We start from the raw sequence: 27,339 nt of genomic DNA on the forward strand, positions 1-27,339 counted from the left end.
AACTTCAATCACCTTCAAAGTACTCTCCATTTGATGCAATACACCTATTGATATATTTTTCCACTGCTCAAAATGGGTTTTGAACTCATTGATTTTGATACCATTTAGTGTTTCCACTGTTGTTTGTTTCACCTCTTCCATATCAGCAAAATGTTTCCCTTTGAGGACTTTTTTCATCCAGGGAAACAAAAAAAGTCACTCAGCGTGAGATTGGGTGAATAGGGAGGGTGGAGCATGGGGGTCATGCTGTTTTTGGTCAAAAACTGCTGAACATTCAGTGTGTTGTGGGCAGGTGAGCTTGTAAATCAACTATCAACAAATGGGTAAATGAGTTGAAAAAGTATTAAAAAAATTTCACTGAAGTCAAACAAGCACAGCCTCTTACAACAATGCCAGCTGGTACACTGATAGGGAGGGGTTCCTAGAACCCTCACCTCATGGAGGGAAGCCTGTAGCACAATGTGTCTTCGCTCCAGAAGATAGTTGTTTTTTGGGGTCCCCTCTTATACATATAAAGTTATCAGAATTGTGCCTGACACATAGTAAGAACTCAATAAATGTTAAGCTTTATCATTTAATTTCTTATGATAATGAATAATACAATATTTCATGTTAATTATAACCAAATGGGTTAAATATCAAGTAGTCAATCATTGAATTTAACATGCCAAGACTTCTTTTAATAATCTGTGGTCTTTGAACATATTTGAAAAATATATAAAAGAGAAAAACACTTAAAACTGCCATTTAAACACAAATTTATGAATCTCTGAGACAACTAAATTATATGGTTGTATATGATATATATTTATTTCAGATATTTGATATACAGAAAAAGGATTATCAGTAGGGTAGAATCCATATTTTCTGGGTGGAGAAAATTCAGTAGGTAAAACATTTTCTCTTATATCCAATATAGGTAGTTGAAGCTTAAATAAAATGTAAATACTGTATGAGGACTCTTATGAAGACTGTGAATCAAGTTTTCAGTAAATACTGATAAAAATTTCTACTCTTGAAAGATGAATATTACAAACTAATATCACTCAGTTTGTGAAGATTGTATGTTCATAAAACAGAACTCTATGCTCTCTTTGACAAACTAGGACCAAGAATATGGTCAGTAATTAACATTTATTCCCTACAAAACAGCCAACTACAGGCACAGTATGTGGATCTGTCTCTTTTCGCGATGCAAATGCTCTCCCCTCTCTGCCCTCCAGCCTCCAATTACTCTCCTTCCTCCTCAGCCCACAGACAGAACTTCTAGAGCCATCCTCTTAGTTATTCCATCATGACTCCTGAGAACCACAAATGCCATTTTTGTGTATCATTGGCCTCTAGTCATCAATGAACCATGAGCCCTTGGATCAGCCAGAATTATACCTCCAAAGTGAAGGCTGACTTCAGAGGCTGGTCAGCCGGCCTCTGCAGGCCTCCCTGAACTACCTCTCTCCAGGCCTCCATATCCACGGATCACGTGGCCCTGGACCACTTGCACCACTCTTCCCAGAGGTAGATTAGGAGAAGCAGGGTGCCTTGCATCTCTTGAAGATGCGAAAACACAACAGCAACTGAGCCTTTTTCCAGGAAGTTCAAAAGCCATCCTAAGATAGGTGAGGTAGCAGCCTGCATGCCATGAAAACCTCCTTGGTCTAGAAGATGAGGCCTGTCCTGGGCTTTATCTGCATGGATGCTCATCTCTGTTGCTTCTAGAAGAACCACTTCCTAGACCCAGAGCTGACACTCATGGGAGGATAGGTGACCATCTGAGCAAACTCTACGAGCTGTTGAGCCCCAACTCTGGCTGAGATAGCCTCATTTCAGACAACCTGACTAGGAGGCTTCGTGCCAGTGGCCTTTGAGGAACTGCTCACTGCACCCACCTGGTCTTCCTGAGACTTTCCTTTCTGCCTCTGGGTAGCTTTTTAACTATCCTGTGGCCCTTTCTTAAGCCACTGACCAAGTGAAAGCAATAACAGAAAAGAAGAGAGAGACAGAAAGTCACCTGCAAAAGACTCAAAAAAACAAAAAGAGAGTAAAATTGTCATATTAAACAAAGATAGTCTGCTTTTAAATTTGTTTTAATTAAAATACATTACACATTTCCATGGCTCACAGCTGCATTTTCTATTCATAGTTCAAATAAAGAATTCCTACAGAAACCTGTATCAACATTGAAGAATTAGTGCACCTGGTATCTATAAATCTAAATGTATTGTTTCACCCAGTTTTGCTGAGAGTGAAATTCTTTGACTGAAAGAGTTACTCAGCACCTGAAATAAAAGACTCTAAATCAGTGCCTAAATTCTGACATGATTTAGTTTATAACTACACCCCTTCCACAAAAACTTTGACATGAAGGCAGGTACAACATGGTCCAACCCACTACTCGGCAGTGCTGCCTGGTAACTTACAATGGACAAGAAAAATTGTATTTTTATAATTCCACAAAGTCCAAATGCCTAAAATGAAGAACATTATGCTATGGTGCAAGAACCATGATGTGGGTACATAAAATACAAAGCAAATAATAATAGTCAGTTTTTGATAAAAGCATTTTTTTTGCTTAGGCCTTCTTAACTAAACATGAAATTTCTTGTTTTGTAGAGTCTGCTTAATATTAAATAAAGTTCATAAATATTTTCTCAAGACAATACTTTTTTTCTAAAAAAACATTATATACACTAGTTTTAAATGTATGTTATATAAGGCTTAGAAGTAATGGGTAAAAATGACCTAAGATAATTTCGACAAGATGCTTTTCTCTTAGATACCAGTCTTGGAGGCAATCCAGTTGCGATAGGCAGTCACTCGCATGTAGACACCAGGCTTATTGATCTTACCGCAATCTTCTCCCCAGCTCACTATTCCAACAAGGTACCAAATATTGCGAGAATTGGGGTAAACCAGTGGACCTCCAGAGTCACCCTAAATAAAACAAAGAATATTTACCATTGTGACAATTTACTCTCACGTACTTTACTTGCCCTAAATGAAAAGCCCAGCTGATGTTTATGATTCATGTGTAATAGAGACCATATGAAGTTACATGGTATAAATTCTTATTTCATCCATAATCATAACTGTGACTGGCCAAAATATATTCTCTGGGGCTCTCTGGAATTGACCTTGAAGTTATAAGGTCTAGTTCTATGAGAAAGCTTTGGGAGACATATATTATTTGTATATTTGGAGTTTAAGGCTTCATATCTGAGAAAAGAAGCCAGACCCCTAGCCATGAGGAAGCTAAAACTGCAAAAGAAATGGCCTTGAAATAATTTAAATCTTCCTGATACTGATTCTTTATTGAAATGTGATTAATACTGCAGACTATGATGCTAGATTACTTTGCTTTGGATGCCAGCTTTCTCACTTAATAGCTGTGTGACCTTGTGCAAATTATTTTACCTTCTACTGCCTCAGTCTCATTATTTATAAAATGATATAATGATAATAGCTACATCACAAAGTTACAAGGAGGATTAAATTGAATAATATCTGTCAAGGACTTCAGTCTTTGCTTGACTCATTGTATGTCCAACATAAGTGATTCTTTAATACTTTAATTCTATAAACACATGTTGCATGTAGGGAAGAAATACATTAGTGCCAAAGCTAAGGGAGTTTGAATGGATTGTCAAAATTCAAATTCAGTGCATGTGTCCTTTATACTAGTTCCTGTGAATCCTTCCCCTTTTCCCCTGAAATTTCCTCCCCTCTCCCCCCTGGTTCCTGTCAGCCTGTTCTCTATTTCAGTGTCTTGGTTTTTATTTTGCTTGCTTATTTGTTTTGTTGTTTAGGTTCCTGTTAAGGTGAGATCATATGGTATTTATTTGTCTTTCACCACACTGTGGGGGTGAGCTGAGATAGGAGTAAAAGACAGAAAACTGTGCTTGAATAATAATTAAAATTTTAAAAAAGAAAAATTCAAATTCATTGAAGCATAAAATTATCTCCATGTTGGTAATTTTCATAAAATAATAGCAGTTACTAATTATTGTGTGGTCAATGTGAATAATGTCCAGACTTACCTGGCAAGCATCAATATTTCCTTCCATGTATCCAGCACATATCATCGTGTCCTGCACCATGCCATTATATGCTTCCCTAGAATTACAGGTGTTTGTATCGATAATCTTCACAGGTGCTTTCTGAAGTAACAATGGGTAGTCACCTAAACGAAATAAACATTCTCAGCAAAAGAGCTGCTCTGAAATGAAGCAGGCTTGAAAATTTGTTTCGTTCTTTATATATAAGATCTATATTTGAGTCTGGCCTATTCTTAAGCTAAAAAAGCCCACTTACCTCTCGTAGCCAAACAAATGAAAAATCAATGTCCAGAGGATAAGTCAGAACATCTTCCTAATGCTGCCTTTCTGTAACCTTGTCTCTCTTTTTACATCTTTGGACAAGAACTGCTTTAACTAGGTTCTCCAGTTTACAGAGTTTTCACAAACACATTGGTCTTCTTGGGATGTTCTAAGCCAAGGCAATTTACAGAATCATAACTTCATATGCAGCATTTCCTGAGAGAATACCCGGGAGTACTGGGCATCCAGAGGCAAATAATGCCTTTAACTCTGTACCTAGATCGCTAATTTTTTTTGTTGCTTTTGAGTGTTCAACACCTTATATACTGTGTTGAGTGTTCGCTGGACTTACCATTGTAAAAAAGTGCTCCCCATCCTGTAACAACAACTCCTTCACCTGGTGGAAAAATCTGTGTGGCTTCTGGAAGACAAACTCGATGTACATCGTTGTTAAGTGAAACTTCTTCAGTGAGCAGTACAACTGCAATGTCGTCGTGATGTTCACCCAAGACATAATTTTCATGAATAATAATTTGTTGAACATAATGTTGCATATATGGTGGAGTTACAAGGGTGCCAAAGCTGACAGTATAGTTTTTTGGATTATGTGTCCTAAAGAAACAAAAATTTTGTATTATTTCAAAATAATAAAAATACAGCCTGCACTTAATCATACTCTTTTCATCACATTAAGTTTCATTGCTTCAAAATCCATTAACAGTGATACAATCTGATTTGGAAATTAATTTTAAAACCTTGTTTGAGTCTCTACACTATACACTGTGTAAGGCAAGAGGATATAGAAAGAAAGATAAATAACCAATGCCTTCAAAAAAATTAAGCCTAATGAAAGATGGCGTAAACATGGCGAGTTATATTTGCTTAAATGGTTGTGTATATAATTAGACCACAAACAGGAGGATTTAAATCTGCAGGATCTAGGAAATGGACGACTTCTCAGGGAAAGTAGCATTTTGGAAGAAACTATAGAGCCAAGTCCCATTTGCCTGCAAGATGAGAGGGGGACAAGCATGCACCGAGGGGGAGGGAGGTATGAAACAGAATAACATGTCTTAGCAACTACAAGTAGTCTGGGATGGCTGGAGTGTAACGTGATGTGAGATAAGAATTGTGTGCAATAAATATGTTGTATTGCAAATGAGTGACTTCCCATTCTTACTTACTGGGAACCTAAGGAAAGCCTGAGATTGGCTTACCATATAATTTGTCTTCCAAACCTTCTAGGATACTTTTGATAATGAAAGGGAGTGCTACTGATCATTGAACTAGGATAAGAAGTATCAACTGGAAAATGTTCAGGAAGTTTCGGTCTCCCTAGACTTTGTCAACATGATGAACTTACTTTTGAAAGCAGTGAGCTGCAGTCACCAGGTGTCTTTTACCGATCAAAGATGCCCCACAGTAGTGTCGGCCGTTGATTTTGAGACTTGCTTGCCAGGGCCATTCTCCTTCCCGAGCATTGGAACCTCCCCTGACTCTATCATGTGTAGCTGACATCCTTGCTCGTCTCCCACAGCCTGTCAGAGGAAGTCAGTTTGTTCCATCGAGAATGAAAAAATAATGTTTGTTTGATTACAAAGCTGAGAGTGAAGTGAATTATTCTTGTATGGTTCTGTCTGACAATATCTCACACTTATAGGGGCAGGGTAATTTGCATAGGAATCCCTAGCAGCCCCGAGTCACCTCCATACCCATCCTAGGACCTCCAAGACACCTCAGCCCCTGAAGAATGTAAAAGCTGTAGGAGAAATATAAAGTCATAGTGAAGTCCATGGCTTCTGCAGCCATACTCTCTGGTTTGAATTCCACTCCCACCTTTTACCAGCTGGTTGAACTTAGGCAAATTATGTCACTCCTTTGTGCTTCTGTTTCACCATCTCTAAAATGGGATGATAACAATACCTATTTCTAGAATGGTTGTGAGGATTAACTAAGTTGTGTGTCAAGCACTTAGAACTGTGCCTAAACAAGAGAAACAAATCTTGACTTATGTTTCAGATTGTCTCATATATTAATTAAAATTATTTGAACTTACGGTTGTTGATAATTTTTTCAGCAGTGGTCTTACTGATTTCTGAAATAGAACAAAAATGACGTGGTAAATTTAACACCTACCTTTAGTCTACTAGCCCTGGGACCAATGGAGTGAGATGTTAGGTCGAGCAGAGCAGGAGGGTCTGGAAATAATTTGGAATCTTAGGATAAAATGTCACTAGAAAGGAGAGAACATTGGTTTATTCAAATTGTTCTTTTACTGATGAGAATATAAAATGGAAATAACATCTTCATAGTTCTAGGTGAGATACTTATTGTTATTTAGATGGAATAGTATTTTATGTCATCTAGAGTAGAAAATTGCCAGTAAGTTCCTTTGAAAAAACAAGAAGTTCCCACAAGTGAAAATGATTCCTGTTAGTGTAGAAAATAACTTAAAATTGACCTGTCATAATAGCAGATCCTGTGCTGTTTTTGAAAATTATAGGAGACCATAGAAAGAACAGCAAGAAACACCATTACTTATAGGAACTGTTCAAAGTCTTACTATGCACTTTGAAATGAGAAGCAGCTTTTTCCCACCAAAACCAGTTTTTAGATGTAGCATTATTATTTGAATGTGTTTTAATAATGAATACAAATTATTGCTCTGATGTAAAACAGTGACATTCATTTTTTGAAAAACATTGAGGATCAGCTTTGTTTCCAGTGCTCGTGATGTGTGTTAGGGATAAAAATATTAAAGTAGCATTGCTCTCATCTAATACATACCCTTACCTGTCAGCCTAAGAGAATCAGGATCTATATTCAAGGATCCTGAGTGGCTACTCAGCATCTGATGTAGGATGGTTTCAATTTTTCTTCTTGTGTTTTCCTTCATTGATTTGGGAGACTTGAATATCAGCCATATGTGTGCTATCACGCTGTTGTTATCAGGACTGGAAACGACATAAAGGTGTCATATGTTGCTGAAAAATTGCATTGCCTTCCTCATTTCCTGATCTTTCATATCCTGATTTCTTCTGCTTTTTTATGGGTTTGTGCAGTACCTTCACTTTAATCACATTTAGTTGGTGACAGTATGCACACAGCTGTATATTCAGTTTAGAGGATAAGTAGTTCTACAAATCTGAAAAATAGAAAAGGCCTGAGGCACAGGGTAGAAGAACTGGGATTATTTATTCAAACATTCATTCATCATTTACTCAACAATTGCTGTGGATGAACAACTGAGCTAGGTGCTTTTGGGTGATTCGGGGATGACTAACATACATTTCCTATTCTCTAAAAATGTCCAGATTTCTAAGTGAGATAAAGAATGTATACAAATTACTATGATATATAAGGCAAGCATGGTAAGATATTTATCTTACCTTCTGATACTAAGAAAAGGATAAGTCATTTTTTACTTAAAAGATCAGAGAAATTGTCATAAAACAGGTGACATACACACTGGCCCTTAAGTATTTTTTTTTTTGCTGCTTTATCCTCAAGCAGAAAATTTCATCGGACAGAGACAAGGAGGACTAGTATTCTAGAATAACTAGAATGCAATAACATTACTTCGCATTCATTGGTCATCTGCTGTGTTCTAAACACTTGGTTATCACATTCATTATCACACTTAGTGTCCACTACAACCCTGAAGCACAGGTGTCATTATCTTTACAGACAAGGAAAAATTGAGGCTCGAGCTTTTGTTCCAGGTTACACAGCTACTAAACTACGATACAGATTCAGTATGATTGACTCCATAACCCAGGCTCTTTATACTCTGCCCTCTGTCTCCATGTGCCCAGTCAGCCAGCGACAACAGTGTCTAGAAGATTGGACTTAGGTGGAGGACGCTTTTAATGCTAGCCAAAGAGTAGCAATGAAGAGAACCTGAGTTAACTTACACTTGAGGAAGATTAACTGTGGTGCTCAGGGCTGATTTGTATGAAACTAGGGAAAGAAGGGGCAGCCCAGAGGCTGATCAATGGGTATGTAGGAATTGTCAAGCAGCCCTGAGACTAGTGTCTGAAGTGGCGTTATTATACATTAGATTCCCTTAATGGACTATCAACCATTTGGCATATAAATCAATAATCATTCCTAGAAAGCCCACAGCTCATTCAAGTTAGATGATTAGAATAGGGTGTGCCCAAATGAGAAACTGCTTCTCCGTCACTTCCTATAGATACCTGAAGTTACATGCATAAGAAAACAACGAGAAAGTCTTTGGTGGTCTGAGAGGTACAAGGGCCCTTTAATTTTAATCTCCTATATCTTTCCAGTATGGAAGCTGACCACCAATGTTAATGCTAGTTGAAATTTTGACTTATTCTACAATTTTAGCAGTCCTGTGACTTCCAGGAGAAATGGAAATGAGGACATAGTCTGGTGGAATTGATGAAGGTAAAAGCAACAATTCCCTTCACTTGAAATGGAGTTATTTGCAAATTGTTCCATGCATATTATCTTCCTTGATCCTGAGTACAGTTTCATGAGTGAAGTAGGTGTTATCATCAATATTTCACAAATAGGAGACATGACTCAAAGTGATATAGTAACTTTCCCAATGCTGTAGGGCTACTAAGTGGCAAAGCCTGGGCTCAGGTTGCCTAATGACTACTCTAGACTCCCTCTGTTACTTGTTACTACTTCAAATCCATATGCAAAGAACACAGCATAAGGATTTTACATATTGTTATGGTGACTAGAAGTATTGCCTTGGTATCAAAATGTGCTATCAATATACTCTTTTCCACCCTATATGAACTCTAGGACTGTTCTGTAAGGTGCTTAGCTAACTTGCAAGGAGAAAGATGGGAGAAAACAAGGGCTGTATTTACGCTACTGCTAAACAAAAATGTCAGAACATCAAACATTGGTCTGAGACCACCTAATGTTTTCTGAACGTAAAAATTTAAAAAATCAGAAGGATACCTTACCTGTAATTTAAGGATTGATACATTATCAATAGATCTAATGAACTCAGTTATAATGCCCAATCTTTGCTTTAGTTTTATACTGAAAAATAAATCTGACACCTAGCTTAGGATAATGCTAAATATTAGTATCTCATTGGCTAATTACTATAACATCAATAGACTGTTTTTTTACAGGAAAATTTTAAGCAAAATAGTAGGTATGGTAGGGTGATCTCTTTTCTGTTATTAGTAATTACTTACTCCAGTGTAATGACTTGAGAATTGATATATTGTCTATAAATGCTAGAACTCTGAAATGCATCAGCCATCTGTCAAAGAAAACACAGAGTCAAACATCAAATTCCACTAGTATATTTATATTTCAGAGAATCAACAATCAAGTAAACATAGAAAAATACTAATTTACCTTAGTCTCAAGAATTTTGCTAAGATAGTTATTTTCTGGTGATGTCTCTCTTGCATAATTTTCATTGTGTGAGATATCCAACACTGTAAATCTACCTTGGTAGTAATAAACCGTGTTTTCTGTGAGGTAAAGAAACAATCCAAGAATTATTTAAGGAAATGAATTTCCAATCCAGATGTAGATTATGTAGTAATACCACCTAGCAAGTATTGTGCTCATATTAGATATTGATAAATGCTGTGAATCTTTCTGGTATGGTTGATTAGACAAACTGGGCATTGTGGAAACTCTTTATAAGATCACAGATGAAGTATATATATCAGACAAAGGTCAGAAAGAGTGGTCACATCTTGACTGAGACAGCTAGGACCTTATAATATAAATAAGATTTCTGTCTGGAATAACTGATTGTCATATTGAATAAAAAGAGTTACTACTTATTATTTACTATGTTAAGATACTTTATAAGAAGCATAGGAAATATTCCCTTTTCAGAGAAATATAGTCTTATTCAATATCGTAGAGCTACAAAGAAGAATCAAGAATCAAAACTTGATTTGTCTGAGTCCAAAGCCCAAACATAATCCATTACATTTCCTTCCTAAACTTGTATAGATACAAAGCTGTTCAATATATGATGTATTATACCTCTTATGTGATAGATATTAAGCATCTAGGAATGTGCTAGATACAGTGTGGCAATGCGTAGCATATAATAAGCATTAAATAAATGCTAATATTAATTTGCAATATAATCATTGCCTTTCAAAACCATCTTGTGGAAGAGTCTCAATATGGATTAAATCATTAATAATGAGGTACTAATAAGGATATAAAGCAGTAAAGTTAATTTTTCAACTATTCGTTCTACATGAATTCAGAGGAGAAAGATACCTTATTTAAATTATAATTTGTCATTTTAAATGTAGTAAAAATATTTCATAGTGAGAAAGGTGATGGTAAAAAATGCCAGAGAGTGCTAAACAAAATGCTGAAAATTGATCGGTTATAAACAGTAATTTGCAAACAAAATTTTTTGCTTTTCTATTTTTTTATTTTAAGTATATTTTAGTGATTATGCTATTATACTTGTCCCATTCTTTTTCTTCTCCCCTTAATATTCCTCTGCCCAGTACCCACTTCCCCTCCAGCATTTCTGACCCCCTCAGTTCATGTCCATGGGTTGCACATGTAAGTTCTGTGGCTTCTCCATTTCCTATACTACTGTTAACCTCCGCTCATTTTCTTGTTACCAATTATGCTTCTTATTCCCTGCACGTTTTGCCCCATTCTTCCTGCTTACCCTCCCCACTGATAACCCTCCATCTGATCTCCATTTCTGTGATTCTGTTGCTGTTCTACTTTATTTGCTTAGCTTGTTTTTGTTTTTGTAGGTTCAGCTGTGATAGTTGTGAGTTTGTTGTCATTTTACTGTCTATAGTTTTGATCTTCCTTTTCTTAGATAAGTCCCTTTAACATTTCATATAAGGGCTTGGTGATGATGAACTCCTTTAACATGGCCTTATCTGAGAAGCACTTTATCTGCCCTTCCATTCTCAATGATAGCTTTGCTGGATAGAGTAATCTTGGATGTAGGTCCTTGCTTTTCATAACTTTGAATACTTTTTGCCAGCCCTTTCTTGCCTGTAAGGGTTTTTTTTTATTTTGTTTTTTATTTTGTTTTTGAGAAATCAGCTGATAGTCTTATAGAAACTCCTTTGTAGGTAACTGTCTCCTTTTTATCTTGCTGCTTTTAAAATACTCTCCTTTTCTTTAATCTTGGGTAATTTAATTATGATGTATCTTGGCATATTCCTCTTTGGGTCCAACTTTTTGGGGATTCTCTTAGCTTTTTGTACTTATACATTTATTTCCTTCACCACATTGGGGAAGCTTTCTTCAATTATTTTTTCAAATAAGTTCTCAATTTCTTGCTCTTCCCATTCTCCTTTTTGCACTACTGTGATTCAGATGTTGGAATGTTTAAAGTTTTTCCCAGAGGTTCCTAAGCCTCTCCTCATTGTTTTAAATTCTTATTTCTGCATTCTGTCTCAGCTGAATGTTTATTTCTTCCTTTTGTTCCAAATCATTGATTTGAGTTCTGGTTTTCTCCCTTTCACCATTGGTTCCCTGTATATGTTTCTTTATTTCACTTTGTATAGCCTTCACTTCTTTTTTATATTGTGGTTATACTCAATCATTTCTGTGAGCATCCTGCTTACCAGTGTTTTGAACTCTGCATCTAATAGATTGGCTATCTCTTCATTGCTTAGTTCTTTTTCTGGTATTTTTATCTGTTCTTTCATTTGGGCCATATATTCTTTTTTGTCTCAGAGTACCTGTTGTGTTGTAAGGCGCAGAGCCCTAGTATTCACCAGGATGGAGCAACTCAAATTTTGGTGCCATATGTGGGTAGGGCCAGAAAGGGAATAGTGCCAATTGCTTGGCTCTTGCCCCACTTTCAAGAGACTGGCAGTTTCTGCCACCACCACAACCCCCACAGATTTTTACTGAAGTTCTGTGGCCTTATCTTGCTCATTCAGGAATCTGGGGTTGCATGTTCTTTTTCACTCCCCAGTTGTTCCTCCTGGTTTATCTGCAGGCAAACATGGTACTGGTCGATTGGCCACTGCAGCATCAGCCTTGCCCACCTGGTCTGCCAGCAGCCACCCTGCCTCAATTCCTCTTCATGCCCACTGCACATCTCTGCCCCTCCTACCAGTCTGGAAGAATATTTCTTCTTTAACTCCTTGGTTGTTGGACTTCCATTCAGTTCAATTTTCTGGCAGTTCTGGTTGTTTTTGTTTTTAAATTGGTTGTACACTTATTTTGGTTGTACGAGGAAGTAAGGAGTATCTACATATGCCTCCATCTTGGCTGGAACTCTGATTTGTGAATTAAAATTATTAATTGTAGTTAGCTTGTCTGTAACTAATGAATCCTCTACTGTGGAGACCAAGCTTTGCAGTTGTAGTTTATTATGTTTTACCATAAGTAGCAAAAATAGACCTTGAAAGGATTCAACTTTATTTTTATAATTTACTTTTCACAATGAATACTTCAGTTTTTTTAAATTAAATTCCTAAATATTTCTATCTACTATAGCAATTATAAACTCATTAACATTTCTCAATAAAAATAAATTGGAAAGATTTAAACAATTTTTATTTCAAATGCATGAAGCATTTTCCACAGGTACTGTAGATAAACTAAATATATAATATCTAAGACATTTAAGACTAAAAACCATATTCTGGAACAAGGAAATCAACTCTTCAGTATCATATTTTTAATTCTATGCAGCAATCCTGAGATTGCTCACTATGATGAGGCCACTGTGCATACCCAGCCATTGTCCTCTGGTGGCATTTGGTGAGATTAAAATAACCCCTTAAAGATGGGATATTGATAAGTCTCACTTGTGCCTTATGATTAACATTCTCATCTACATAGGTGGTTTAAATACCAGTATAAATTGAGAAAGATGGACAAGGGGCAGAAAGCAAGAACTTGTTTTACAACTTTTCCATAATGTGATTACTTTAAACTTATTTCTATAAAGAAAATTTACACAAACACATGATTTTAAAAAATTGTTTAGTCTATATGAAGAGTTCTCTATTCAATGTAAGAATTTAGGCATGAATTATGAGAACATTTATATAAAGCTCTCAGAGTATAAGCACTTCTACATTCTTCTGCTTCTAATCCCTGGGCATTGGGGGAAAGACAAGGCTGGAGGGTTCATTTCCAAGGGGGGAAAAACAGTCATAACTCCAAACCAAAAATTATGAAGCAAGTATATCAAAAACTGGGAAATGCATATTAAAGTGAGAAATAATATAGAACACAGATTCATCTCCTCATAAGTTGAGTTGATTATTTTCACACTGCAGAATGACAGCAGTGAAACAAAAACATGTCACCATATTACTGTACCATTTTTATTATGCACAATCTCATCTCCCAGCCAAGGCAACCTGCTGACGCTTAGCTGGGGTGGAGAAGTGAAGAAGTCAGGATCATTCTACCATAATTAAGAGAGTGTAAATTAAGGAGCTATGCTAAGGGCCATCCTGCATCTTAAGTGTTCAAAACTGAAGGTAAATGTGCCCTAGTGTTAAAGAAAGTAACAGACTGGATAAGAGAATGTTTGAGAAGACAAAACAAAATATAAGCTGCAAAGCTTATATTATGAGCCACCACTAGACTTACTTCCCACAGTAATCCAATGAGAACAGTCTTGCTCAAATCGAGAAAAATAAATAATGATTGCAAAGGATCCAGTAGGAAATTTGTATAATTATTAAGGGACCCGAGGAAGAGTTTTAACTACTATTTCCTATTGTCTTAAAGATCTTGCAAAGTAAAGGAGCTCATAATATACAACAATTTAATGTGAAAGAAAATCTGGAAAGTTTGGTAAAGACATGGAAGAAGGAAAAAGTATTATAGATAAAAGCCACATTGAAAGCCACTGACAGATTAAATATATTGTGACATGGAGGACAAATTTGAGCAAAAGAAACAAGATGAAATGAAAAAGAAAGACAATATAAATATAAAATTATTGTTGAAAGAATGAACAATATCAGAGGCCATGGAGACATAAAAAGTGCATAGCTGATATTCCTGAAAATAACTAAACAAATAAATTTGAATCTGTAGCCTAAAAGACCGCACTGTGTTCTAAGAAAAAAATGATACAGGATGAACACAGCACTAAGATAAGCTGGATGTGGTGAAGCAGAAGGATAAAAAGCACCACAGTGGGGGAAGTAAAGATTTGTGCCATTTTAAACCAAAAGACCCTAAACAGCACCAAGCAGCTTGGAAAGTAGAGGTGAAAGCAAGGAAGATTGACCAAAACAGCTAGATCCCAGCATCTTCCCCAACTGCTCTTTTCAGAGGGTCACTGAGACACAGTTGAGGGCAAGGTGCATTGTACTGAAATTTATATGGTGGATTTCTATCTCATCTTGACTAAAGAGAGCCAGCAGCCCAGAACATGGCCCCCCAACACAAGATAAGCTTGTTTTCCCATCTGGGAATTCTGACCAATCCAAAAGAAGATACCTAAATATATTGGTAATTTGGGTTCTTTAAACAAAACCTAGCTAGTCTATACAAAATGCCATTGTCAACACTCATTTCATGAAGAGCTTGCAGTTAGTTCTTTAATTTCCAATCTTAAATATTAAAAGATACTAAAAGATAAACATATACTTGAGAAAAGTATGTAATATGAAGTACAGTTGGCCCTTGAACAACATGAATTTGAACTCTGTGGGTCCACTTAAACTTGATTTTTTAAAATAAATACTTGTACTGTTAGTAGAGGTCCAAACATATGCATTTATGTTCACCATTTTATATAAAGGACTTGAGCATCCTTGGATTTTTATATCCCTGGAACTAATGCCCATAGATACCAATGTACATCTTAAATTTGGGGGGAGTCAAAAGTTATATGTGTGTTTTAGGCCACACATCATGTCAGCACTGAACCCTCATGTCATTCAAGAGTATACTGTGCTACCAAAAGAAGTAAAGAAAATATTGAAAGAGATGAAAAATTAAAACAAATTATCATATTCAGAGAAGATTTTTTTAAGAAGTAAAATTAAGATGCTGTATAAATGAATAGTTAGGTAAAGAAGAAGTCTTACCAATTAAATCTATAATAGAAAAAATAAAGAATTTAATAAATGGATTGAAAAACATGAGAAAATAACCAAGAAGTGATTTAAATAAAAAAACCCTAAGGATGGAAAAATAAAAAGATAAGTGTAAGAAAATTAGAGTCAACATTTAGGAGGCCTAATATCCAAATTACAGGATCTCTAGAGAGAGAGAGAATAAAAAGAATAGTAAATTATCAAAGAAATAATCTAAGAAAATTTTCAGGAACTGGAGCCTACGAGTTTCTACACTGAAAGCATAATGAGTGGAAATAAGCTCTAGACAATGTCACATTATCATGAAATTTTTAAACAGTGGGGATACAGAAGAAGATCCAGTAAGTTTGCAGAAGTTCAGAGAAAAGAGATTTTCTACAAAATCTCTAGAATCAAAATGTCATCAGACTTCTTGAGAGAAACTTTGAAAGCAAAAGGATGACAGCTTTGTCTTCAGTGGGACAAATTTTTTCAACCTAAAATTCTATACTATTAATTAAGGTTAAGAGTAGAATTAAGATATTTTCAGACATGCAAATTGTCAAAAATATACACTTCTCACAAAACACCTACAATATACACTCCACCACAACTGAGTGAATAAAATAACAAAAAGGAAATATGAAATGCAGGCATTAAGAAATTAAGTACAACACACAATGGAAAGTGTTGTACTTAATCCCCATCTTAATGAAGGAAAATCCCAAGTGGACTGCTATGTTGTCAGGATGTGAATGATAACAGAAACTTCATATTCCATAATATAAAATGAATAGATAAAACCAATAACTGAAAAATTAGGATATAACAAGATTATGAATCAACTGAAAAGAGTTGAAAGTGGTTGCCTCTGAGAAATGGAAAATAAAAGAGGAAAAGCTATTTTTAATATAAAATGTCTGCCAATTTAACTCAAAATTATGAGTATATATAGCTTTATAGGTAAAAATCCAATCATGACAAAGTCATAAAAAAAAGTTAATGGTGAGTATATGCTCAATCTAAATATATATAAAAACATATTCAAAACTAAAAAAATAGTAATTATGATAACCAAGCAGGAGAAAGTGTTATAAACATTGATAATGTAAAAATAATAATATTGCAAGGAACTTCCGGCCAAGATGGAGGTGTAGGTAGATACACTGTGCCTCCTCACACAACCAAAATAAGGACAACAACAATTTAGAAACAAAATAACAATGAGTACTGACAGAAACTTGAACTGTATGGAAGTCCAACAATCAAGGAGTTAAAGTAAACACTTTCATCCACACCAGTAGAAGGCGTGCATTTGGGCAGCCTGGCAGAGAGGGGTCACAGCAAAAAAAAAAAAAAAAGCAGTGGCTGGTGGACCCCAGGTGTGCAAGGCAGCAGCTGGTGGACCTTGAACATAGGGTGGCAACAGGCGAACCCAGCCAGGCAACAAATTGTGGAGGGGCGTAGTTTGCAAGGTGACTTGCAGAACCAGTCAATCCCACATTCACGTTCAGATGAAACTGGGGAATGAGACAGACTGTGCAACCCAGGCTCCCAACTTGGAGAAATAAAGCCTCAAAACACCAATTGAAAACACCTCTGGGGGTTGAGGTGCCCTGCGAAACTTCCAGCCTCACAGGAGAGTTCACTGGAGAGACTCATAGTGTCCCAGGACAGACACAAACCGACCCACAGAGGAATCAACATTAGAAGGGCCCAGTTTGCTTGGGGAAAGTGGTGAAAGTGACTGAAATTCATAAGATAGAGGAACAAGAGCCATTGTTCCCTCTCGGACCTCTCCCCCACATACAGCATCAAAACCCAGCAACTGGGTTGCCCCCCACCCCGTCCGGTGGACACCTAAGGCTCAGTCCCTCATAGGTAACAGGTGCAACAAGACAAAAAAAATGGCCCAAATAAAAGAACAAATCAAAACTCCAGAAAAATTACAACTAAGCGACCAAGAGATAACAAACCTACTAAATGCACAGTTCAAAGCACTGGTGATCAGGATGCTCACAGAATTGGTTGAATTCAGTCACAAATTAGATTAAAAAATGAAGGCTATGCTAAGTGAAATGAAGGAAAATGTACAGGAAACCAACAGTGATAGGAAAGAGACTGGTACTCAAATCAATGGGGTAGACCAGAAGGAAGAAACAAACAACCAAACAGAAAAGAATAAAAAAACCATAATTCAAAAAAAATGAGGAGAGGCTTAGGAACCTCCAGGACATCTTTAAACATTCCAACATCTGAATTATAGGGGTTCCAGAAGGAGAAGAGGAAGAGCAACAAGCAGAAAATTTATTTGAACAAATAATAAAGGAGAACTTCCCCAATCTGGCAAAGGAAATAGACTTTCAGGAAGTTCAGGAAGCTCAGAGAATCCCAAAGAAGGTGGACCCAAGGAGGAACACACCAAGTCACATCACAATTACATTATCCAAGATTAAAATGAAGGAGAGAATCCTAGAAGCAGCAAGAGATAAGGAAACAGTTACCTACAAAGGAGTTCCCATCAGACTGTCAGCAGATTTCTCAAAAGAGAACTTGCAGGCAAGAAGGGGCTGGAAAGAAGTATTTCAAGTCATGAAAGACAAGGACCTATATCCAAGATTGCTCTATCCAGCAAAGCTTTCATTTAGAATGGAAGGACAGATAAAGAGCTTCTCAGATAAGATCAATTCAAGGAGTTCATCATCACCAAGCCATTATTATATGAAATGTTAAAGGGACTTACCTAAGAAAAAGAAGATAAAAAAGATGAACAGTGAAAGGACAGCAAACTCACAGTTATTAACAACCACAACTAAAACAAAAACTAAGGATACAACTAGAAAAGGGACAGAACCACAGAAATGAAGAACATATGGAGGGTTAGCAACAGGGAAGTGGGAGGAGGAGAAGGGGGAAATGTACAGAGAATAAGTAATGAAGATGGTAGGTAGAAAATAGGTAAGAATAGTATGGGAAATGGGAGAGGGAGAGGTAAGAATAGTATGGGAAATGTAGAAGCTAACGAACTTATGACACAAGGATGTGAACTAAAGGGGCAGAATGTGGATGGGAGGGGGTGTGCAAGGTGGAGGGGAGTGAAGAGGGTAAATGGGACAACTGTAATAGCATAATCAATAAAATATATTAAAAAAAGAATAATATTGCTAATAAAGTGCAGGGAACTGTGGAAGAAAAATGAGAAGTATGCTGATTTTTTTTTGTCTTTCATGACAGGATATAAATACAGTACTATCTAAAGTTAAACTGTGGTTTTTAAAAAACTCCAACTATTCTTATCTTTTCAAAGTTTTTTAATCTATGTTAAAGGGAGTTTTATATTATTTTATTAAGAATAAAAATTAGTCAAAATGCAATACAATATTCTTTGGTTCTTTTTCTTCACAAAAATACTTATTTTAATTATAAAATTATAAAATAACCTATATAATACTATCTTGGTAGGGTACTTTTCCACCTATGAACTATCTATGCATTCATATACTTATAAGATATACAGTCTTCTACCTGGGATCCCAGAAATAAACATTTGAAATAGATGTAATTCATGTCTTGCTACTGTCTTTTTCTTTTGTAGAATTGGAAATAAAGTTTACAATAAACTATAATAAGTAAAAATATATTCTTTACCAACCTACTGCCAGAAAATAAACCAGAAGACCAATCATTATTCCCAGGATTGCCAACACTCCAAACACAATGAGGGCAACCATCCACAGTGGCAAAGACGTGCGGGAAGCTGTGACTGGTCTGTAAGCAAATAAAGTAAATGTGAAGGATATATCAAAAAAGTCAGTCATTACAAATATTCATCTCTTTCCTTTTGCTCAGGTCTAGAAGCTCCACAATTTAGGCACAATGGTAGCAAAAGACATTTTGGGAGTGAGCAAGGAAATGGAGGTAGGAAAGGAAAGAAAAAGAAAAGAGAGAAGGAAAGTGAGAGGAGGAAGAGGGAATAAGGAAGGGAGGAAAGAACAAAAGTCTGTAAGTTTTTCTTACTATTTATGATCAAACCTCTTTTGATCTGTGCTATGAAATTAGCTCTTGGGGGTCTGATGGTTGGTGCCAAGTTGACTATCCATACTTTGCCTCTGGTGCCTTCACATGATCAATGGACAGTAAAAAGAGTTAGTATGAGTAAGTAAAGAATTTGCCAGGTTGCAGGGGAAGAGGAATAGGGAATGAAAATGCCTTAGAAGTTCCTTATGCCTAAACCTATCATAACTTTCTAAAGTATAATAATAATCTTATTTATTATATTCTTGTTATACAAGAGGAACCCCCCCAAGATGGAATTTATTTATGAAGCATGGTGTATTTATTCTTACATGTTTAAACTTCAGTCACTTTCAAAGTACTCTCCATTTGACGCAGTACACCTACCTAGTTGTTTTTTACACTGCTCAAAACCATTCTTTTTTTAAATTTATTTTTTTATTGATTATGCTGTTAAAGTTGTTCTATTCCCCTCTTCATTACCCTCCACCCTAGCCCCATCCCCACCATTACCCCCTTTAGTTTATGACCATGTGTCTCAAGTTCTTTAGATTCTATATTTCCCATACTATTCTTGCCCCCCCATCTATTTTCTATCTACTGTCTATGCTACTTATTTTCTGTACCTTATTCCCCCTTCTCCTCCTCCCACTCCCCTGTTGCTAACCCTCCTTGAGATCTTCATTTCTGTGTTTCCACTCCTGACCTAGCTGTCCTTTTAGTTTGCTTTTGTTTTAGGTGTGGTTGTTAACAATTGTGAGTTTGTTGTCCTTTCACTGTTCATGTTTTTTTAAACTTCTTTTTCTTAGATAAGTCCCTTTAACATTTCATATAATAAGGGCTTGGTGATGATGAACTCCTTGAACTTGACCTTATCTGAGAAGCACTTTATCTGTCCTTCCATTCTAAATGAAAGCTTTGCTGGATAGAGCAATCTTGGTTGTAGGTCCTTGCCTTTTATGACTTGGAATACTTCTTTCCAGCCCCTTCTTGCCTGCACGGTTTCTTTTGAGAAATCTGCTGACAGTCTGATGGGAGCTCCTTTGTAGGTGACAGTCCCCCTAGCTCTTGCTGTTTCTAGGATTCTCTCCTTCATTTTAATCTTGGCTAATGTAATTATGATGTGCCTTAGTGTGTTTCTTCTTGGGTCCAACTTCTTTGGGACTCTGTGAGCTTCCTGGATTTGCTGGAAGTCTATTTCCTTTGCCAGATTGAAGAAGTTCTCCTTTATTATTTGTTCAAATAAGTTTTCCACTGGTGGCTGTTCCTTTCCCCCTTCTGGTACCCCTATAATTCAGATGTTGGAGCGTTTAAAGATGTCCTGGAGGTTCCTAAGCCTCTCCTCATTTTTTTGAATTCTTGCTTCTTCACTCTCTTCTGTTTGGCCATTATTTGCTTTCTTCTGGTCCACTCCATTGATTTGAGTCCCAGTTTTCTTTTCATCGCTATTGGTTTCCTGTGCAATTCCATTCATTTCAATTAGTTTCGCCTTCATATGTTTGTCTAATTTGTGGCTATAATCAACCAGTTCTGTGAGGATCCTGATCACCAGTGTTTTAAACTGTGCGTCTGAGAGTTTTGTTATTTCTTCATTGCTTAGATTTATAGGCTCTGGGGCTTTGAGATCTTCTTGAGCCATTTTTGGTCTGTTAGCGCCTGTTAAGTATGAGGAGCGGAGCCTTGGACTTCCAGGTCACTGGGTTGTGACTCTGTATGTGGAGGCAGGGTCAGAGTGGGGAAATGGCGACCCCCTCTGCATTTTTGAGCCACTGGGTGAAGAGCAGATCCTTAGGTTGTTCACCAGGACAGGGCCACTTAGGTCGCTGGATTATGAGACTGTATGTGGAGGCGGGGTTAGAGTGGGGAAATGGCTGCACCCTCTGCCACTGCTGGCCGCTGGGGCTGCTGGCTCTCGTCCAATTGCCCACTCCCTCGCTTGTCTATCCACACTCGAATGCGGGACCACAGTCAACCCGCAGCCCTGCTCCCTCGCTGTTTCCCCGCAATTGCTTGCTGAGTTGCCCACCAGGTCCAACCCTGCGCCTGAATTCCATGCGCCTGAGTCCGTCTGATCGAGTTTTCCTGTACTACCCCGCTCTGCCAGCTGCTGGTTTCACCCCTCTTACCAGTCAGGCTGAAGATTTTATTGTTATCAGACTTCCAAAAAGTTCAATTTTCTGTGTTCTGGCTATATTTTCTGTTGCTATTATTAAGTTGTCTCTAAACTTGGTTGTGTGAAGAAGCATGGCATCTCCACCTATGCCTCCATCTTGACGGAAGTCCCTCAAAACCATTCTTGAACTTGTTGATTTTGATGCCTTTTAGTGCTTCATTGGTTTTTTGTTTTATTTCTTCCACATTGGCAAAATGTTTTCCTTTGGGGACTTTTTTCATCCAGGGAAACAAAAAAAATTGCACAGGGCAAGATCAGGTGAATAGGGAGGGTGGGGCATAGGGGTTGTGCCGCTTTGTTTAAAAACTGCTGAACACTCAGTGCAGTGTGGGCAGGAGTGCTCACAAATCATCCACTATAAAATGAGCAAATGAGTCTTCAAAAAATTTCACTGAAGCTGAACACAGCATCTCACAACAACACCAGCTGCTAAACTGATACAGATGTGTTCCTAGAATACTCACATAGTGTGGGGGAAGCATGTACCTCAAGGGACCTGCCCTCTAGAAGTTAATTCTTTTTCTGGAGGGGTCCCCCCTTGGATACAAAGAACACACAAACATGAAGCACTATATTGTGTCAGAGCAATGTTCATGTCTCTTACTAGCTTGTTTAAAAACATGATTCAAAGAGATACTTTATGGAAAAGCCTTCTATGTTCAACCTACAATAAATAAGAGGTATTTTCACTGTGTTTCATTTATATAACAAATACGTGTTGAGACCCTCTGCTTAAGTTGAAATAGGGATGTGTGGAACTTTCTAGACAAACGGGCATGGACACATGTCCAGGAGGAAGAAACAACATGCAGTGCTAAAGAATGACCAACAATTCAATTTTCTTGCAGCAAACTGTGAGTCATGGATTGGCAAAGATGAAGTTGGACAATTGGATGGTTAATTTTGTATGGCAACCTTGACTAGGCTATGGTGCCAAGTTGTTTGGTCAATCACTAGCCTCAAGTTTGATGTGAAGGCATTCTATAGCTGTGATAAACATTTATAAACATTTGATTTTAAATAAAGGAGATTACTCTCAATAATAAAGGAATAATTGGGCCTCATCCAAGCAGTTGAAGGCCTTGAAAGCTAAAAGATTTCTGGGAAAAGATGGAATTCTGCCTTGGGAGTGTAATATGGAAGTCCCACTTGAGTTTGCAGCCTGCCAGCTTGTCCTATGGATTTTTCAAAAAATATTGAAAACTTTAATCTAGCCAGGACATATTGTCAGATTTTTCAGATTTGAAGTAATATCAGGGGAAGTGTTTATGATATATTAGACTTCAGATAAAAAGAAATTGGGTTGATGCTTTCAGAAGGAAAAGATTTTTAAAAATACTTTATTGATTTTTTCACTTTCTTTGAAAACTATTTCATACTTTTTTTTCTCAGACCTGCACCACCACCTGCTCCATCTAGTAATAGCTGATAACTTTACTTCCTCGTCCATCAACAAAATAGAAGGCATCAGAGGAGAATATTTACAGCTCCATTCTCACTATTATGAACTTCTCTTTATCTGTAGCCGACGCTCAGCTAGTTCCTCATATTTCTATAAATAAATTACTCCTGTCTAAGGTCAACATCTCCACCACCTTATTTCACTTTTAAACTTACATTTCTATCTGATTCTAACTTAGGTACCAATCATTTCAAACTACTCAGAATTCCATGGGCAACCCAACTCTTTCACACCTCCATGACCTTGCACATTCTGGTCTTCAACCTAAAATGTCCACCTGAAGTCTACCCAGTGAGTTTCCACTCAAACTTAGGTACTCAACTCTGTCGTCTCCTCTTTTCTGAAGTCTTACATGGCCTACCCTACTATGGATCTACATTAAAAGTACTTTTTATTTTCATATGGCAGTCATTTTATCTCTAGCTGTGACCATGTTATTGTTTGCAGTCAGATCATTACTGATTGTTGTGTTATACCCAGGGTATAGGGTGATGCCTAACACATTATAGATAATACTTGTTGAAGGAGTGAATGTGTAAAGCCAAGGGATATTAAGGACAACTAGATCATGAAGAATAGATTGATCAGAGGAATACAGATTATGGAAAGCCTTCAGTACTAATCAAAAAAGTTTTGATTAGCACTATAGAAATGACTCTCATGGGGACATGTGGTACTTAAGGAGAAGAATCTGTAAATAGTCAGCATGATGATGGTTTAAAAGAGGGATAGAAATGAAAGAGGAGGACAAATGAGTAAGGAGGCTACTGCAATCCCTGGGAATGTAGAGATGGGGTCCAGATGGTGACAGCAAGAAAAAAAGTGGTGAATTTAAGAAAGTTTATAGTATAATATTTATAAGAACTTGGTAATTAGTTAGCTACATAGGTAAAAAATGGGAATATGTTAAACAGGACAAAAGTTTTTGCCTCAAAAAATAGAGTAAATGAAGCCTTAAAGAGGTTACTTGGGGAGAAAAATGATAAATATTTTATATCTTAATTTTTAGAGACATTTAAATTTCTATTTACACAACTAGAGATATAAGACTGATAGTTAATGTAGCTGGAGATGTCAACTGAAGACTCATCCAAAAACAGGGAAGAAATAAAACTGTAAAGAGAGATTAGTATATTATAGTGCACATTATATAAAATATTATGAAAAAAATGATATTTCTCATGAAAAACATTTGTTTCCATTCTAACTATAACTAATTTATCTCAATCTTTCATACACTTTCTGAATTTCACAGTCTTATTGTTTGATGTCTTTAAAAGACTAAATCATCTTCATGTTTCTTAACTGTTAAATTCAGACTATTGTTTACATTTCATTGATGGGTAAGAACTTACCTCATCTCATAAGCATTCAGCTTCACCAAAACCACTTTGCTCATTGCTTGGCTCTCTACACCCTTACTCCACACCCTTGCTTTAATTTTCTGTCTCCCGTGAACTCTTACTCTTTTTTTTTCCTTAATAGGATTTTAATTGGGGATATATTTGTACATTTCTTAATTTAATTAGTTCTATTCTTAAAGCTTTACCTCAGAAGAGGATTTCATATAGATTTGGGAATTTTTTTCTTTTATTTATACAGTTTAAGAACTTGTATTCAATAAAAACATAAACAAACCTAAATCTATTAAAATATGATCAAATAAAATGTCTTAAAATTTATTCAAACATAATGGTTTGAAAGAGAACTAAAATGACTTTCTTATTTTAATGGTCTTTCACTGAAAACACTCTAGAATTTTATATTTCTCTTCCTATCCTCTTTGTCCATTTTGATTATTGCTTGTGACTAGCTCTGGGTTGTAACAATCTTTAACTCATAACCTAAAGATCTTACAAACCATGACACAGACTAAGTAGCTTTCTGAAAAATGGCAGACTTCCCAAGCAGAAAAATCTCTCAGCTATTTCTCCACTGTTACTGATAGGCTATACTACAAATTCTTCTGAACAATCATGTAAGGAAAATTACTGAAAGGGGAGCCAGAGTATTAATTATATCTTGGCATAAAAAACTCCTGACCATGCACTCTTACCTTGACAAGTATCTAAAACACAGCTTTCATTTCAGATATTTCCAATTCTATCCTATAGGACTAACTGTAAGAAAAAATTGATAAAATGTGATTTTGAAGTCTTGACTTCCAATTCTAGTGTTCCTTTTCTTCCTTTTGGCTGTTCAACATTCAGTCAGCCAAGTGCAGCCACAGGGTTGATTAAGGTCTGTTTAAATGTACCTGCAGAATCAACCATGTGGCAAAGTCTACTCAAGTTCTTCTGGACAATCAGATTCATGTTTCACTTTGAGCAGCTAACCACTGAATTAGGGTTTGGAGCTTTCCTAGGTAACTACAAGTGCTTTAAAACAATGGTTTAATCTTTTGAAATCTTTCAGATTAGGACTTCACACAAGTGTTAAAATGTTAAAGGAGAAGAGGGAGGTGCCCTATAAATAAAGAGAAAACCGTCCACCCAGAATAAAGGTGATGACTACTTTATAGGTAAAACAAAACAAAGCAAAACAAAGAAATCATGCTGTTTCCTCTCTACTTTTAAATATGATAAATCACCATATTTTTTCTGCTAGATCAGAGATGTGGCTAATACATCTTTGATTACATATACCAAGAATACATCTTGGTAGGAATAATATAACATTTTAAATAAAAAGAATATGTAGCAATAAATTATTTACTTTAGTTCAAGAAAGAAATGTTCTTAGTATATCGTATCACAGTGAGTATGCTTTTTCTAATTATATGTTTACATGATTACTGATATTCTAAAAGTATGTGTATGTGTGTATGTGTGTATGTGTCTTAAAAGACTCAACTGTTGACTTGAGATAAATATTTTTAGAAAAATACTTGCATAAGGCATACATTTATATTTCCAAGTTATATGAACATTAAATATTTTATAATTATGTTCACTTAATTTTTTTATTTTGCATATGTTTTGATGAAAATACCTTGTAAGGTATAAGTAAATTTTTAAAGTGGCATTATCATTGTCCACTTTATATCATAATTACCTAGTTAGATACTATAAAAATAAGTAACACATGTCTACACATAATTATGTCATTCTAATTTCTGAATGTTTTACAGATAAAATACATGGTTTTATATATGATTCTACAGAAAACACCTACGAAGCAATAGCACTGTAAAGTTCAAGACAATATTCATGAGAGCACTTTAAAAAGCACAAAATGTTTAAAAAATGCAAGAGGCTCATGACCATGATCACCACTAATAACAATTCAATGCTTGATTTGTAAAAGAAAAAAATTTCTCTCCACTTTCTCCTCTCCACTTTATCACAGTCACACATTCTTATTATTTTTTCACCCACAGGGTGTTAAGCTACAAGGAACCTTTTGAAGCTCTCCTCAAACTACTGCACAAAACTACAGATTCTAAAACAAAAATGTATGTGATAGGGTTTTTTTGCATGCAGGAAATTAAAAGTTCTCTGGAAAAAATTCAAAATATACTACAACTCTTGGTTGGAGTCCTACTGGGGAAATAGTCTTAGTTTTTTTTTTTTATGTCAAAATTTTAGGCAAGCAAATCTCCACTTACCTATACATAATGTGCTGATATGTGGTCTGTTGGTGTCGATAGAGGTAAAGGAAACTTCTGTACTTCTTTGTCCTGATCAGTGGTTCTCAGGAAAATACACTAACCAGAGTAATACCTGGGATTTTAAGGGCTGGGTGTACTAGCAGAAGATAATTAAAAGGAAACTTGTTTAACAAGTGTTGATGACAGCTGTGCATTTGCGGTTTAAAGGAAGAACTGAAATTACACTTTGAGTTGGATACTTAGAAAAAAACAGTAGACATAACTGGGATTGGTTGCCCAAGAGGTCCACCCAGAAAATACCACTACGGTTTGGTGAGTCAGTGTTCTGGCTCAGATTCCATTCATCCCTTCTACGATGCAGAGCTCCTCCTCAGTGAAGCCAAGTCTATTTACCACAGCAGGCATTAACAAATGACTTAAATATACATTGGTTTTTTTAATATGTACAATAATTCTGCACAGAATTACTCATTTGTAGCATGCTTAATCTGAACATTCTCACTGGGACTCTATAGATAATTATGTAGGAGTAGATTTACAGGTGCAGGTAGGTTTTGGTATAAGAAATAACAGTTCTGTTTTGGTAATTCTTTATAAGAAAAGGCACTTCCGGCTAAGATTGAGGTGTAGGTAGATACATTGTGCTTCCTCGCACAACCAAAATAAGGACAACAAAAAATTAGAAACAAAATAACAACCAGAACGGACATAAAATTAAACTGTATGGAACTCAAACAGACAAGAAGCTGAAATAG

General features: G+C 36.3%; 1 protein-coding gene across 1 annotated transcript; it reads right to left on the reverse strand.

Annotated features, from left to right (window-relative positions):
- Positions 1-812: 812 nt before the first annotated feature.
- Positions 813-26,720, reverse strand: LOC119052677 (transmembrane protease serine 11B-like protein). Its single transcript, XM_037150026.2, has 10 exons — positions 26,582-26,720; positions 18,978-19,093; positions 9,669-9,787; positions 9,503-9,570; positions 7,107-7,267; positions 6,370-6,408; positions 5,677-5,851; positions 4,666-4,925; positions 4,035-4,177; positions 813-2,931 (listed from the first exon to the last, which is right to left on the reverse strand). Exons 1-10 carry the CDS (start codon positions 26,587-26,589, stop codon positions 2,770-2,772), a joined length of 1,251 nt encoding a protein of 416 aa, XP_037005921.2. The 5' UTR covers positions 26,590-26,720; the 3' UTR covers positions 813-2,769.
- Between the last annotated feature and the right edge of the window lie 619 nt (positions 26,721-27,339).

The sequence above is a fragment of the Artibeus jamaicensis genome, unplaced genomic scaffold (assembly GCF_021234435.1).
Source record: "Artibeus jamaicensis isolate MK-2021 breed Jamaican fruit bat unplaced genomic scaffold, CSHL_Jam_final contig_908, whole genome shotgun sequence".
In the NCBI taxonomy this organism is placed as follows: Eukaryota; Metazoa; Chordata; class Mammalia; order Chiroptera; family Phyllostomidae; genus Artibeus; species Artibeus jamaicensis.

Excerpts from the sequence above, each read along its gene's own strand:
- LOC119052677 (XM_037150026.2), bottom strand. Across the intron at positions 9,788-18,977 it reads GGTTTATTTTCTGGCAGTAG|AAAACACGGTTTATTACTAC; the intron begins GTTGGTAAAGAA and ends TTTACCTCACAG. Across the intron at positions 9,571-9,668 it reads GCAAAATTCTTGAGACTAAG|ATGGCTGATGCATTTCAGAG; the intron begins GTAAATTAGTAT and ends TTTCTTTGACAG.